Source organism: Orcinus orca, chromosome 11, assembly GCF_937001465.1.
Source record: "Orcinus orca chromosome 11, mOrcOrc1.1, whole genome shotgun sequence".
NCBI classification, from domain to species: Eukaryota; Metazoa; Chordata; class Mammalia; order Artiodactyla; family Delphinidae; genus Orcinus; species Orcinus orca.
In genome coordinates this window covers 11,666,733-11,682,648 of record NC_064569.1, presented here as the reverse complement: position 1 = coordinate 11,682,648, position 15,916 = coordinate 11,666,733, and the positions used below count along the sequence as shown (strand labels likewise).

At 39.7% G+C, this 15,916-nt stretch overlaps 2 protein-coding genes across 6 annotated transcripts in view; both read left to right on the top strand.

Annotated features, from left to right (window-relative positions):
• Positions 1–1,491: 1,491 nt before the first annotated feature.
• LOC101283782 (histone H4) lies at positions 1,492–1,938 on the top strand. The gene has a single exon (XM_049693874.1). The coding sequence runs from the start codon at positions 1,578–1,580 to the stop codon at positions 1,887–1,889; it is 312 nt and encodes a 103-aa protein (XP_049549831.1). The 5' UTR covers positions 1,492–1,577; the 3' UTR covers positions 1,890–1,938.
• A 476-nt stretch (positions 1,939–2,414) lies between these two features.
• Positions 2,415–15,916, top strand: part of GUCY2C (guanylate cyclase 2C) — a 144,136-nt gene continuing 130,634 nt past the window's right edge. For 2 of the 5 annotated variants that reach the window (XM_049693872.1, XM_033408152.2), the window contains exon 1: positions 2,415–2,628. The gene's annotated coding sequence lies outside the window, so the exon portion shown is untranslated. Of the gene's footprint in view, positions 2,629–7,576; positions 7,705–15,916 lie in introns of those variants that run through there. The other 3 variants (XM_033408149.2, XM_049693869.1, XM_049693870.1) reach the window with 2 other exon arrangements.

The window sequence follows — 15,916 nt, the reverse complement described above, 5'->3', positions numbered from 1 at the left end:
GTAAACAAGAGAGATCTCTAACTTGAAAATGTTCTAACCTTGATTTCTTAGTAAATATTTAAAAGCCAACCTATTTTACCATTACAAGAATCCTGATTCTTCAAGACTTTTCTTCTTTGAGTCAAGGATTAAAATCATGTGGTACAATTTGACTATTTAGGATTTTTTTTTTAGCCATCCAGAGAGTGTTCTGAGAGCTCTTTTAATTCTTCTTTAACAACAATAACAGTAACTTTTTTGTGCTATGGAGATGGGTAAGGATAGGTAAATAATAAGCATTTAGGTATATATAAATATTTACCATAAAGCTTTCCTGCTGGAAAGGCTTATTCGTCAGGACTAGGGACAGGGAGCACAGTTTACTAAAATATTTGTTCCTCAAGGTGTTAAGTACCTGGGAAAGAGTTATGAATCATCCTCTAAATACTGCTGCCTTTTATCGCAGTAAACCCTTTTGGGAAGACAGTCCTATCTCCTAGAGGGGGGACACTACTCAAAAGTTTTGTTTCTGCTCAGGGATTCTCTTAAGAAAAGAATGGAGAGCCTCCTAATTGGGGATCTGCAGTATAAATCACTATTTAAAGCCACGATCATGGCATCCACTATTTTACAGGAACTTTGAATTTTTAAGTGAGAACCTCGGGTTTTAATGAAATAAGATTACAGTATTTTAACTAAATAATCACAGAAATAGTTATTTGATTGAAACGCAAAAAACGCGCTTCGGCTGGAGGCGGTGGAGGCAGTAAAGTCTGCCAACTGTGCAGAAGAATCTTCAAGGGAAAAGTCTGGGGGGATTGGGGGGAATGGGTAAGGTTAGACTTTTTGAAAGGATTTTAGTTCTTTCTCCACGGGGCCCCCAAAAGAGAAAAAAGAACCATTAAAAGATTTTCTCTACCCCAACTAGTGACTTAAAAAGATCCACAGGTGTAAAGCAACTGCTTTTAAATTTAACATGTAGTAAAGCATTCCTGGTTCCTATTGATTTTCACATTAGTCTGAGAATGGTATTATAAGAGTAAGCATTCCGTTTGAAAACTATAAAATTAGAATTCCCGCGCCCTACAGAGAGAGAGAGAGAGAAAAGGCAAAATAAATTTTATCGAGTCTTTCCTCAATTTCATGGCAAAAATAAGAAAATCTTCCCCAAATAAGCAAACAAGAAATTTTATAGGGAGGGAATTTTTTTTTTTTTTTTTTTTTTTTCCGGTACGCGGGCCTCTCACTGTTGTGGCCGCTCCCGTTGCGTAGCACAGGCTCCGGACGCGCAGGCTCAGCGGCCTATGACTCACGGGCCCAGCCGCTCCGCGGCATGTGGGATCTTCCCGGACCAGGGCACGAACCGGTGTTCGCTGAATCGGCAGGCGGACTCTCAACCACTGCGCCACCAGGGAAGCCCTATAGGGAGGGAATTTTTAAAAAAAAAAAAAAAGAAAGAAATCTCCTGGAGCCTATAGCTCCGCCCACTTGCTTGAGGTTTTCAAACAGGTCCGCTAGAAGGAACTATAAGCCCAGGTTCACAGCTCACAGAACTACTAGCAGCTTGCTGTTTGATTATAGACGTGTTGTTGTGAAAGATGTCTGGCCGAGGTAAAGGTGGCAAAGGGCTAGGTAAGGGAGGCGCTAAGCGCCACCGGAAGGTCTTACGGGACAACATCCAGGGTATTACGAAGCCCGCCATTCGCCGTCTGGCTCGCCGTGGTGGTGTGAAGCGCATCTCTGGCCTCATCTATGAGGAGACTCGGGGAGTGCTCAAAGTGTTCCTGGAGAACGTGATCCGTGATGCGGTGACTTACACGGAGCACGCCAAGCGCAAGACGGTCACGGCCATGGATGTGGTGTATGCGCTGAAACGCCAGGGCCGCACCCTTTACGGCTTCGGCGGCTGAGGTGTGCCTGCGGCTTATCTCCAGATCCCAAAAGGCCCTTTTTAGGGCCCTCAAAACGTCAAGAAAAGAGTTGGTAGTGCTTAAACTGCCGTGTGAATGTGCAGATAGGTGCTTCAAATGAAGCGTTAATTGGGGTTAGGCTTGAGGCTTGGGGAGGTGTGAGCAGCAGAGCTCGAACCGGGAACCTAGCGTCCGCGCTTAGAACGTAGCCTGGGAAATGCGGCGCAGGGCAGTAGTGATTTTGCTCTCTGTTTCAGAGCCGGACTGCCGACTTTGGATTCCTTTTGGGAAAAGTAGGCATCGCTACCTTTCCAAACCCACGTCTTGGAAGTGGTACACGCTTCTTAGCGGCGGAGGCTTCGAGCCCTGAGCATATATAGAATGGCTTGTATGCAAATAGGGTGAGCCGGCTATCCTCCTCCGATTGGATAGGAGGCGTCAGAGGGGGCGGTTCTCGCTGGTGCTACCCGGGTTCTCGCTGGTCGACCCGCTCCGTCTCTGAGACCGCGGATGTCGCGGCGTCCAATAGGAAAGCTCGAGGTGCAGGCGTAGTGTGGCGCGCCGGAGTCTGCCGGGTGTGAATATTTTGTTTTTTCACAGACTTTGTGAGTAAGGGGTAACCCAGCTCAGGCGCTGAATGCAGGGTGGCTGCGTGTGGGCGAAGTCCAAGCCTGGGCCTGAGCCCTCGGCCCCTGCGCTAGCCGTGGGTCAGCTGCACAAAGATAGACGCGCCGAGCAGGTGAGCGTCCCGACTCCGGAGTACCCGGCGGCGGTGCTTGAACTCCTAGCGGTGGGAATCCAGGAGTTAGCCGGCAGCGTGGCCGGGGCGCAGGGCAGCGTCCTGCCCAGCATCCATGCGCAGCTGTTGCTCGGGAGAGAGGGTCGTGTGGCCTGGTAGCAGCCGGGAGATAAACCCTCACTTCCTAGTAAAAGTCGTTTTCCGAATCGCGGGCGGTGCTGAGGAGAGGAGAGAGGAGGCGAGTTGGGTTCTAAGGGGTTCAGAGAAAAGGGTGTGGCGAGAGAGCTGTTTAGTCGTGGAGTCCTACGCAGTAATCCCTCCCGGGAGAGCAAGGAACGGTCCGTTTGCGGGCGGTTTCCTGGGTCGCCGGCGGAGCTGGAGACGGGGCCCCACCTGCGTGCCGCAGGCAGGGGCCGCCAGCGGGGAGAGGCGGGAACCGAAGTCATTAAAGGGCCTCGCTCGACCCCTGGCTCTGTCACTCCTAACTAACCTGTTTATATGAGGGAAATGGGGAAGGGGCTTAAGGCCCCCGAATGCGGTGTGATCCCATGCACCTTAACTGATCTCCCCCAGCTCCGGCTTGTCTAGACATCGTGAAATCACTTAGCTTCCTAGAGGTGGTTGCCTGGATTGGCTTTGGGGTAATTTCCCAGCCTTGACAGCGATGTATGTGTATCTCACTTTAAGCGATATATCAATATATCTCATATGTACTCTAGCCAGGGAAACATTTCTTGTATTCCCTCAGCAGAGGCTGGCATCATATCATTTATTGAATATCAGACACTTTGGGACAAATTGTATTCCATGATTGCATTTGATTCCCCAGCAAATTTACGAATTATGTATTATTAATTACCATTTTACAGATGAGGAAACTGATACGGGGTTTGGGGCAGAACTGAGTCAGGATTTGAACCCAGCCCTGTTGGATGCTGCACCCTTTGACGTTAACCTTTACGTGCTACTGACTCTGCCAGGGAGGCTCCCGTCCCTATTTGCTGACATTTCACTTCTAAGTGGTTTCTTCTACTCCATACTCAAGTGTATCCATGGTGCTGGTATTAATTAAATTTCTGGGGCAGTGAGACAGTCCCATAAGTTCAACTTTCTTTAATTCAAGTGAAAAAACCCCTGAGTTACTTAAAAAGAAGCAGCAGGGTCTGGCACACTTCTGTGCCATTGTATTTGTTGAGTGAGCGAATGAGTGTATTTGAGTAGATAGATGCACCTATTAAATCCCCAATTTAGTGTGAATCAGATTATTGAGGATGAAGGTGGGACCGCAGTGGAGCATGAAAATAGGTATTCATATGATAATTTAAAATATTTATTCTTTAAGTATTTAAGTTATTTGGAATCAATTTTTTGTTTATATTTTTGATGGTGGCCTCAATTTTTTTGAACCTGTCTAGTAGAACTTTATTTTCCCTTGTAGCACAGCTTTTTTGTTTTTGTTCATGTTTTATGTACTTTATAAAATATAACCAAATTATTTGAACATGAGAAATCTTTTGTTTCTGTCTGTGGGTATGAGTCCCATGGTAGTGTCCAGTCCTGAAGTAATCATTTTCCAAACCAAAACTGGGTCACATGATTTGAGAATGCAAGATATCTGAAATTAGAACTGACTGAGATTTTCTGAAGTTGACTAATAAAATGCCTTCCTACACGTTTGTTAAAGAACTTAATTTAAAGCTGTTCTATAAGGCTTTTCTTACAATGTGAATGAAATGCTGTTGAAATTAGATCCTGTAGCAAAGTCATCTCTTCTGAATTTGAACATTTAATGCCTCTTTTGTCCCAAGAACTGTTAACTTTTGAAGATTCAGAGATAAATAAGCCATCAAGAAGCTTCTATTTTCCAAGTAAAGAGCGAGGGAAGGGGAAGACATCTATGTGGTACACAGGTGGTTTGCTATAATGGAGTGGCATGAATGAAATGCTCTTGGTGTACAGAACAAATTTTATCAGGCCTAGGGGTGTCTTCAAAGATCAGGTAACATTTGTTCTGAGCTGAAGGCCCTTTGGGGAAGGAGAAGAGCACAGCAAGCTTGGGGAGCAAACAGCGTGAACAAATGCCAGAGTAATTTCTAGGCATGATGTATTTGGGAACCCTTCTAATGTTGGATATCTAATTTGTCCTGTTGCCTGAGAATAATGTGATGGACCAGGTAAACAGTTGGATATAAGTTGAAACTAAGTCCAAACAAGCCAATAGAAAAATGAACAAAAGACAGTGGAAAAACATGGCCAATTACCATAGAAAGAGATGTTCAATTTGATGAGTCATCAGGGAATTGCAAATCAAGACCACAGTGAAATGCAATTTTTCATTCACTAGATGGGTTAAAAATTTTAAAATGACAATAGTAAGTGTTGCACAGAATTTCTTATAACACTAGTAGGAGTATAAAGTGATTCAACTATTTTTGAAACAAAACTTTGTCATTGTCTTGTGAACTTGAAAATAGATTCACATTTATGCTGAACCAGCAATTCCACTCCTGGATATTTACCTGAGGGAAATGATAGCACTTATGTACATGGTGCGTGTTTACTAAAGTTCTTGGTAGAGCTCTTCACAGTACCAAAAACAAACCAGCTGCACATGGACAAGAGACTGGATGAATAAATTACGGTGTGATATAATTTGGCAGTCAGAATGAACTGATAAACACAGTCAATTCATGGTGGTCTACAATACATGAAGACTTGTGGCTTTATTTATTTGGCAAATATATATTCTAAACTAATATATGGTTGAAGCTCACCTGTGGGAGTCCTGAGGAACTAACTGAGCATTGCTGCCTTCCACAGAAAATTCACATTTTCTTCTCCTTTGGGCTGGATGCTGCTATCAACCTGTGACCATTTTAGCGCCCTGTGGGTGTCCCAGCTTGTTGAAGAGGCTCATATTCTACTTCGCCTCCTTACAGATTTATTCTCCATTGCAACCCTAGAGTGGATGCTTGCTTACCTCTCACCTTCAGTTGTTATTTCACTGTCCTTTTATTTTTTATTTTTTGTTCTTTGATTTTCCTTATTTTCTTCTGGCCATGATAATGCAGCGTTTGTGCTAGAAGGTTCATTCAGATTGTGTAGATTGCCAAACTGCTGTAAGTGGATTTCACTAACTACAGCATTTGAATTTATGTGTTTTCCCCGACTAGTCTGTGAGCTCCTTGAAAGCAAGAATCTGATTCATATGTGTACCCCTAGAACCTCTCTCTAGTTCTCTAGTTGCAGCAAGCAGGGGCTACCCTTTTGTTGCAGTGCATGGGCTTCTCATTGCGGTGGCTTCTCTTGTTGTGGAGCATGGGCTCTAGGCTCCCAGGCTTCAGTAGTTTTGGCACGTGGGCTCAGTAGTTGTGACTCGCAGGCTCTAGAGCACAGGGTCAGTAGTTGTGGCACATGGGCTCAGTAGTTGTGGCTCGCAGACTTAGTTGCTCTGCGGCATGTGGGATCTTCCCAGACCAGGGCTCGAACCCGTGTCCCCTGCATTGGCAGGCGGATTCTTAACCACTGCGCCACCAGGGAAGCCCTAAACTCTTGTTTATTCACTGAAGAATAAGATAAAGAAACTGGAGGAAGGTGCTGCCTGAGTTCAGCCTTTTTAGGAAATAATTTTCTTATAGTTTTGTTTCTCTGCAACTTATAGTGGTTTTATATTTTTAACTTAATCTGACAGTTAGCTTTTAAAAGAATTCAGTCCATTGTCACATTTAAACAACTATAAACATGATTCTTTCTTTCCATCTTTATGTTTTTCTATTGCTGTTCCTTTTTGCTATTTCTACTGGTTTTATCACAACACTGTGGCAGACATCACTGGCAGACATCCATTATCCATTCTCCCGTTTGTTCTTAATACCAGAACCTAAATTTTTGGGGGAGTGATATGCACTCAGGAGAAAAACTGTATTTCCAAGGCCCCTGTGGTGAGAGGAGGGCCGTATGGCTGGTGGAAGCTGTGGGTGGAGCTTCTGGGAACCCTGACTAAAAAGGAGGGTAACTCAGATGAGAGATCCTTTGTAGTTCCCTTTTCCTCCTCTTTTTCTACTTGGAGTGTGGGAGTAATCATGGCACTTCCCGGGCCGGGGCACGAACCCGTGTCCCCTGCGTCGGCAGGCAGACTCTCAACCACTGAGCCACCAGGGAAGCCCTATTCTCTTCTTTATATCCCCTGTCAACTCCAAAGATTTGTTGAGATGATTTAGCACTTTAATTCTAGACTATTTTGATTTCTCTTGCAGAGTGACTTTTTTTTTTCAAGAATCGTTATTTAGCATTTATATTACAAATTCCCAATCACTGTATCATTATCTACTCAGACTTAATTATATGTACATTGCAGGAATCATAGTTCACTACTATTTGTTCTCTTCTTCATCTTCCCCGATTTTGAAGTCTCTATTCTGATATCTTTTTCTTTTTCTTTTTTTTTTTTTTTTACTTTTGGCTGCGCCAGGCAGCATGCAGGATCTTCCCCAATCAGGGATTGAACCCATGCCTCCTGCCGTGGAAGCACGGAGCCCTAACCACTGGACCGCCAGGGAAGTCCCCTGATTTATTTTTCAACTGAGTAGTCCTTTTTGAAGAATTTTCCTTAGGTGAGGTATGTGGGTAATAGAGTCTATGAAATTTTGCAGCTCTAGGAATATCTTTCCTTCACCCTGACTGGTAAATGTTACCTAAATGATATATAGACCCTTAAGTTGTAGCTCTTTTTTTTTCTCAGAAGTCTGGATAATGTTCCATGGTCCATCAGCTTCCAATATGCAGCTAAGAAGTCCCATGCTCGTTCACTGGCCTTTATTCATTTATTATTTGTGAGATTTTATTTTTATCCTTGGAGTTCAGTCATTTTACCAGGGTATGTTTGAAGCTATTTTGTTCTTGTATTCCATTACTGTGGTAACTCCTTTTCAATCTACTGACTCAACTTATTCTTCACATTAGGGAACTGCTTTCCCTGAAGCAGAGCCTAAGACAGGGCTTGGGTGCAGATGATTTACTGAGGGAGTGCTTTTCAAGAAAACGTGAGGGCACAGTGGAAGTTGTTTCCAAGGGCAGGTAAAGTCTAGCCTTGGTCTGATCCACAAGAGTTTCTGGAGAGGGAATTATAACTCTGAATTGTCCCATCTTAAAGCAGAGGCCACAAAACATGTATAATATAAACATATTTTAAAATTTTCTGAGGTAAACATATTATTTTTAAAATAAGAAAAAATTATGATTAAATATTTTATTGTGGTATGATCAAACATGGTTTTATCCATATATTTCCTGAGCTTTTTTGGTGTTGCTCTGGATTATGTCAATTTCTTTCTTTTTCTCAGTTTTATTGAGAAATAATTGACATACATCACCAATGGTTTGATTTGCCTATATTGTGAAATGATCACCACAGTAAGTTTAGTTAAGAACCATCATCTCATATAGATACAATAAAAAGATAAGAAATCCTCCTCACGATGAGAACTCTTAGGATTTAGTCTGCTAACAACTTTCCTTTGCAGTTGAATTTGAACAACTCAGAGGTTGGAAGCACCAACCCCCATGCAGTTGAAAATCCTCCTATAACTTTACAGTCGGCCTCCTCATTCGGTTCCAAATTTGTGGATTTAACCATCCACAGATCATAGTACTGTAATATGTATTTATTGAAAAAAATTCATGTGTAAGTGGACCTGTGCATTTTAAACCCATGTTATTCAAGGAATAACTGTATATCATCCGGCAGCGTTAACTATAGTCATCATGTTGTACGTGATATTCCTAGTACTTATTTATCTTATAACTAGAAGTTTGTACCTTTTGACCACCTTCCTCTAATTCCGCCTCCCACCACCCCTCTTCTATAGCCACAGATCTGATCCCTGATCTCTTTTTCTGTTTTCTATAAGTTTGGTATGTTTGTTTTTTTTTGTTTTTTAGATTCCACGTATAAGTGAGACCATTCAGTATTTGTTTTTCCTGTCTGACTTATTTCACTTAGCATAATGCCTTCAAGGTTCATCCGTGTTGTCACATGTGGTAGGATTTCACTGTTCTTTATGGCTGAATAATATTCCATTCTTTATCCATTCATCCATCAATGGACACTTAGGTTATTTCTGTATATTGGCTATTTCAATAGTGCTACTATGAACATTGGTGCAGATATCTTTTCAAATTAGTGTTTTCATTTCCTTTGGATATATTCCAAGAAGTGGAATTGCTGAATTGTATGGTAGTTCTATTTTTAATTTTTTGAGGATACTCCATATTGTTTTTTATAGTGGCTGCTCCAATTTACAATCACACCAACAATGCACTAGGGTACCCTTTTCTTCACATCCACACCAACATTTGTTATCTCTTGTCTTTTTTATGACAGCCATTCTAACAGGTGTGAAGTGATATCTCATTGTGGTTTTAATTTGCATTTTCTTAGTGACTAGTGATGTTGAACATCTTTTCATGTACCAGTTGGCCATTTATGTATCTTTGGAAAAATGTCTATTCAGGTTTTTGACATTTTTTATTTGAATTAGTTGCTTTTTTGCTTTTCAGCTTTATGAGCTCTTTATGTATTTTGGATTTTAACCCTTTCTGAGATATACGGTTTACAAATATTTTTCCCATTCTGTAGGTTTTCTTCACTTTGTTGAGAGTTACTTTTGCTGTGCAGCTTTTTAGTTTGATGCAGTTCCACTTGTTTATTTTTTGCCCATTAGGTGTGATTTACAAAAAAACCCATGACCAACACCCATGTTAAGGAGCTTTTTTCCTACATTTCCTTCTAGGAGTTTCATGGATTCAGATCTTACATTTAAGTCTTTAATCCATTTCATGTTAATTTGGGGGAGTGGTATAAGATAGGGATCAATTTTCATTTTTTTACATGAATACCCAATTTTCCCAGCAACATTTATTAAAGAGATTATCATTTCTCCACTGAGTATTCTTGAATCCCTAGTTAAATATTAGTTAACTATTTATGCTTGGGTTTATATCTGGCTCTCAGTTCTTTTCCATTGGTCTGTTTGTCTGTTTTTATGCCAGTACCATACTGTTTTAATTACTATAGTATTATAGGATAGCTTGAAATCAGGAAAAGCCTCCTGCTTTGTTCTTCTTTCTCAGGATTCCTTTGGCTATTTGTGATCTTTTGTGGTTCCATATAAATTTTAGGAGGTTTTTTTTCTATTTCTGTAAAAAATGGCATTGGAATTTTGATAGAGATTGCACCAAATCTATAGATGGCTTTTGGTAGTATTGACATTTTAACAATATTAATTCTTCCAGTCCATGAATGTGGGATACCTTTCTATTTATTTGTGTCCTCTTTGATGTCTTTCATCAGTGTCTTACAGTTTTCAAAATAGAATTCTTTCACCTCCTTGGTTAAATTTATTCCTAAGTATTATATTGTTTCTGATTCTATTGTAAATAGGATTAACTTCTTTATTTCTTTTTCAGAAAATTTGTTGTTTGTGTATAGAAATGCTACTGATTTTTCTATGTTCATTTTATATTCTGCAACTTTACTGAATTCATTTATTAATTCTAACAGTTTTTTGGTTGCATCTTCATCTGCAAGTAGAAAAAATTTTATTTCTTCTTTCCCAATTCTGATAATTTTAATTTTATTTTCTTGCCTGATTGCTCTAGCTAGGACTTTAACCTTTCACCACTGAGTATGATGTTTGCTCTAGGCTTCTCATGTATGGCCATTATTTTGTTGAGATATGTTCCTTCTGCACCTAATTTGTTGATTGTTTTTATCATAAACAGTTGCTGTATTTTGCCAAATGCTTTTTCTGCCTCAGTTGAGATAATCGTATAGTTCTTTTCTTTCATTCTCATTGGGGGATTTTTGATTATGCAGTCAATATCCTTACTAGTAATTGGTTTATTCAGATTTTCTGTTTCTTCCTGACTCTGTCTTGGTAGGTTGTATGTTTCTAAGAATTTTTTCACTTCTTCTACGTTGTCCATTTTATTGGCATATAGTTATTCACAGTAGTCTCTTATGATCCTTTGCATTTCTGTGGTATCATTTGTAATGTCTCCTTTTTCATTTATAATTTTGTTGATTTGGGTTCTCTCTCTTTATTCCTTGGTTAGTCTAGCTAAGGGTGTGTCAATTTTCTTTATCTTTTCAAAGAACCAGCTCTCAGTTTGGTTCATCTTTTCTGTTGTTTTTCTGTTCTCAGTTACATTTATTTTTGCCCTAATCTTTATTATTTCCTTCCTCCTGCTAATTTTGGGCTCAGTTTGCTCTTCTTTTTCTAGTTCCAGAGGCATAGAGTTAGAATTTTTATTTGGCTTCATGCAAAATGGATAGCAGAACCTAATTTCCTATGCTAGTCACATGGCAGGCTTTTTTTCCCTTGGTCTTTGCAGAGTAGAATGTAACTGTTAGCAATCTGGACAATATAACTTTTACACTGTTGGAGTGAAAGATATGAAGGAACCATAGAGGAAATGATAGAAGCAATAATATTCTCAGCTTACAAAAAAGGAGATCGAACTTAAAATTCCTATGTGAAGTGGGCCTGAGATATCTGTAAGGACATCGTAACATTTTTTTTCTATTTGATTTGATACCATATACTCATATTACTTTGTTAACTTTTTTTAAGATCCATTTTGAGAAACAGCAATTTATAATTTTAGTGAGAGTAATGTAGTAATTACCCAAAAGCATATAAAATTTCCCTTTTATTCTTATCTGTGAACTGTTTATAAGGAATTTTAATTTCTGCTTGGTCATTAATTACCTCTACCAGTGCATATTAGTATTTCAATATTATCTCCAATACTATCTCATAGGAAAGATACAACCCAGTACAGCACCTTCAATCTGTCTAGATCTTTTCAGAAAGCCATTGTCTTTGATAAAGTTACATATATTCAGACCCACTGAAAGACTAATTCCTGGTGTGTGGTGAATTGGGGTTTTTCAGTGAAATTTGCTTCAGTCACCAACCAAAGAGATTGTTGCCAGGAAGAAACAAATGAAGCCATGGTTTTAGTTGGAGATTAATTTGAAAGTAATGCCACATTAAATGCCAAGTATATATCCAAGTTTTGAATTCTAGAAGGACATTGTGCATGCATGGGGAGAGACAGAGAGCAAATTCTCTGGTGTCTCTTCTTATAAGGGCACTAATCCCATCATGAGTGCCCCATCCTCATGGCCTCATCTAACCTCACTTTGCTCTCATAGGCCTCATCTTCAAAAATCATGATATTGAGAGGTAGAGCACCAACATATGAATTTTGGAGGTCACAAATATTCAGATCATAATACATGCCTTGTATATTCAAGGAATACCCAGATGGCCAGTGAAGGTCAAGCAGAGTTGGCTAAAGAAAGACTGGGAGGAGATGCGGTCAGAGGATCTGTTGCCTTAAGATACTGGAAGGGCATTGCCCTTTATTCTGAATGAGATGGGGATCCACTGGAGGATCTTAAGCTGAGGAGTAATATGATCTGACTTATAATTTAAAAGAGCTAGTTTGTTGGTGGTGAGGAATATAAACTGTAGGAGGCAAGAATACAAGAGATGATGATAGTTTGGACCAATGGCAGTAATTTGATTCTAAATGTATCTTGAAGGTAGAGCCAACATATTGGAAATTAGAGAGGAATTGGATGTAGCATATAAAAGAAAAAGAAGAATCAAGGAGGGCCTGAGAGAACTTCCCTGGTGGCACAGTTGTTAAGAATCCACCCGCCAATGCAGGGGACATGGGTTCGAGCCCTGGTCTGGGAAGATCCCACATGCCACGGAGCAACTAAGCCTGTGTGCCACCACTACTTAGCCTGTGCTCTAGAGCCTGTGAGCCACAACTGCTGAGCCCGCATGCCACACTACCGAAGCCCATGCACCTAGAGCCCGTGCTCCGCAACCAGAGAAGCCACCGCAGTGAGAAGCCCACGCACCACAACAAAAGAGTAGTCCCTGCTCACTGCAACTAGAGAAAGCCCACGTGCAGCAATGAAGACCCAATGCAGCCAAAAGTTAATTAATTACCTAATAAATTTTTTACAAGTGGTATTATTATTAACAACAAAAAAAAGGAGGGCCTGAGAAAGTAGAGTGGTAGAAGAGTAGAGTTACAATTACTGAGATGAGAACGACTTGGGGAGGAGCAAGACTGGAGAGAGGAGCTGAGGAAAACAGTAGTGCAGTTTTGGACATGAGAAATTTAAAATATGTATTAGACATCCAGGTGGAAATGTCAAGTCAGCAGTTATATATAAAATTCTTGAGGTTAGGGGAGAAGTCAAGGTTAGAAATATATGTATTTAGGTGTTATCAGCATATAGACAGCATTTGGAGTCTTGAGTTAGATGAAGACCATCTCTTAACTCATAACTCCTTTTTAAGAGCAAAGAAACCTTTTCAGAGATCCCTAAAAAACCTTCCCACATGTCTCACTTGCCAGAATAAAGTCACATGGCCATGCCTAAGCTCATTACAAAGGCAATGGGACCATTGCAACTGAATCAGTTAATTAGGAGTCACCTGCTGGAGCAGGGGAGGAGCCAAGCTTCCCAGAAGCTCATGTTAGCATGAGGATTAGCAGATAGCTGTACAAATTGTGGTTCTGCCAGGAAAAAGGAGGGATGGGCCTTATAATCATTATAGATGTCTTTAGGAGCAGAGATCAAATTTCAGTGGCAGCTTTTAAAGGTCTGGCATTTTCCTCCTTCTTCCAGCAGGTGGGAGTATTTCCAGCAGTCTTTCTCATTTCTTCTATATTACTTACCGATACCACCTCCTCTTCAGCTTTCTTCTGCTGCGAAAGGAAAGTGAAAGGAAGTGTGACATGTTACAGTGAAAAATAAGATACTTTTTTTACCCGTGTGGCAGTTTATTCTGTATTAAATATTTTCATGAGCTAATCTCTAATGGATATCTCACTTTAGTAAATTTTATTAATTATTAATCCATCAATTTTGACATAAACTAAGCTGGGCTTATTTTTACCTTGACTGAGTTGTTTTGATAGTTAAAAAATAATGGATGTAAATTATTTAAATAACTTTCTGCAAAATACTTTGCTATGAAATCAAAGCTTTAATTACTTACCTTAATTTGATTCTGGAAAAGCTTACAGAATCTTAGATACCTAAGTATGAAATTGTCTTCCCTTTACTTTTATCTTCTAATTGTTGCACTATTGTTGCACTAGTAATACAAAATTCATTTTGTGTGCAAAATAGTTTTCTGTTTCATATATAAATTAGACTAATACAGTTTCCTGACAAAAGAAGAGACTTAATTGCATTACTCACAGTTCAAGCACTCCTCCCACATTGTAAAGAAGATATACAGATAAATATTCATTGTACACTTTCCTTATTATCCTCTTTCTTTTCTGTGACCCTCATACTCACAGAACAGCTTTGCACTGGGCCACTAATGCCAATTAAGGCTAACCACCTTTCTCTTTCCCTCACAAACTTGGGGAACTCCTGCCATCTCAGGTCTTTAACTGTTTATTGCTCAGTTAAAGGATCTGGGAGCCAATCTAGTTATGGTGTAAAGGAAGAAAATTAAAGACAACATTCAATAGTAGATTTCTACTTCCAAAATAGTAGGGTAGATGTAGTTTGCCATGTTCCTCCTGCTAAGTACACCAAAACCCTGGACACTATATATAAAGCAAATAAAAGAAGACTCTAAAAGGTGGAGAGAAAAAGACAGATTGACAAGGGAACTCAGAATCCAATGAACAACAAAGTGGTGAGTTTTCTGGGTTTTCTTCTTGGCCTGTAGATCCCAGTCTTGGAACTGCAGAAGCTAGAAAACTGGAAACACTAACAAGTGCAGACAAAACAAGCCCAACAAAAGCCTGCTCTCTCTAGCTGGAGGAAAGGGAAGCTTAACAAGACAGAAAACTTTTAGACAATTACAACTCTCTCCAGCCAAATACCAAAGAAAAACTGTAGTCTCACCCCACCTCTACCAGAAAAGGAGCTTGGATTTCCACCCTTGCTGGGCTGTAAGAAGGCATGAGTGAATAACCTAGACTCCTATTTCTACCTGGCAGTAATGAGGCTATGTCTCTCCCTTTCCCTGCCAGAGTGATGTCCAAAGAAGCCAGATAAAACAGAAGGTTAATATAAAATTCAGAGTCTCATAGTATAATATCCAAATATCCAAATTTCAATAGAAAATCATGTTATACCAAGAACCAGAAAGGCCTCAAACTGAATGAAAAGATAATCAGTAGATGCCAACATTGAAATGATAGAGATGTTAGAATCATCTGTCAAATATTTTAAAGCAGCCATCATAAAAATACTTTAATGAGAGGTTACGAACACACTCGAAACAAATGAAAAAATAAAATTTCTTCAAAGAAATAGAAGATAGGAAAAAGAATTATACAGATGATTTGTTGGAGCCGTGAAACTATTCTGTATGATACTATGTTGGTGGATACTTGTCAATGTCTAAACCCATAGAATGTACAGCATCAAGAGTGAACTGTAACCTGTAGACTTTGGGTAATAACAATGTAAATTAGGCTCACCAATTGTAACAAATGTACCACTCTGTGGTGATGATGCTGTGAGGTTGATAGTGGACAAGACTCTGCATGCTGTGTGATGGCCATGAATATATGGGAACTCTCTGTATTTCCTGCACAATTTTGCTGTGAATCTAAAATTGCTGTAAAAAAATAGTCTGTTAAAAGAATCCAATGTAAAATTTAGAACTAAAAAATAAATTAATTTAAATAAAAACTCAGTGGATAGGCACAAAATCAAAATGTAGAGGAAACAGGAAAGAATTAGTGAACTTGAAGATGGAACAATAGAAATTACCCAATCTGAATAATAGGAAGAAAACAGAACAAGAAACAAACAGCCTCAGGAACTTGTAGGAATATAACAAAAGATCCAACATTTTTGTCATTAGAATGTCAAAGGAGAAGAGAAAGGAGGGCTGCAAAAGTATTCCAAGAAATAATGTCTGAAATGTCCCAAATGTGGCAAAAGACATAAATTTAGATTCAACAACATGAGTAAACTCCAAGGAGTATAAAACCCCCCAAATCCTACCAAGGCCCATTAAAGTCAAACTTCCAAACACTAAGCACAAAAATTATTGAAGGCAGTGAGAGAGAAGTGACAGCTTATATATAAGAGAAAACTATACCTATGATAGCACATTTCTCATCAGAAATTGTGAAAGCCAGAAGGAAGTGCCACAACAATTTTAACATGCTGAAAGAAAAGAACTGACAACCCAGAATTCTGTATATAGCAAAAATG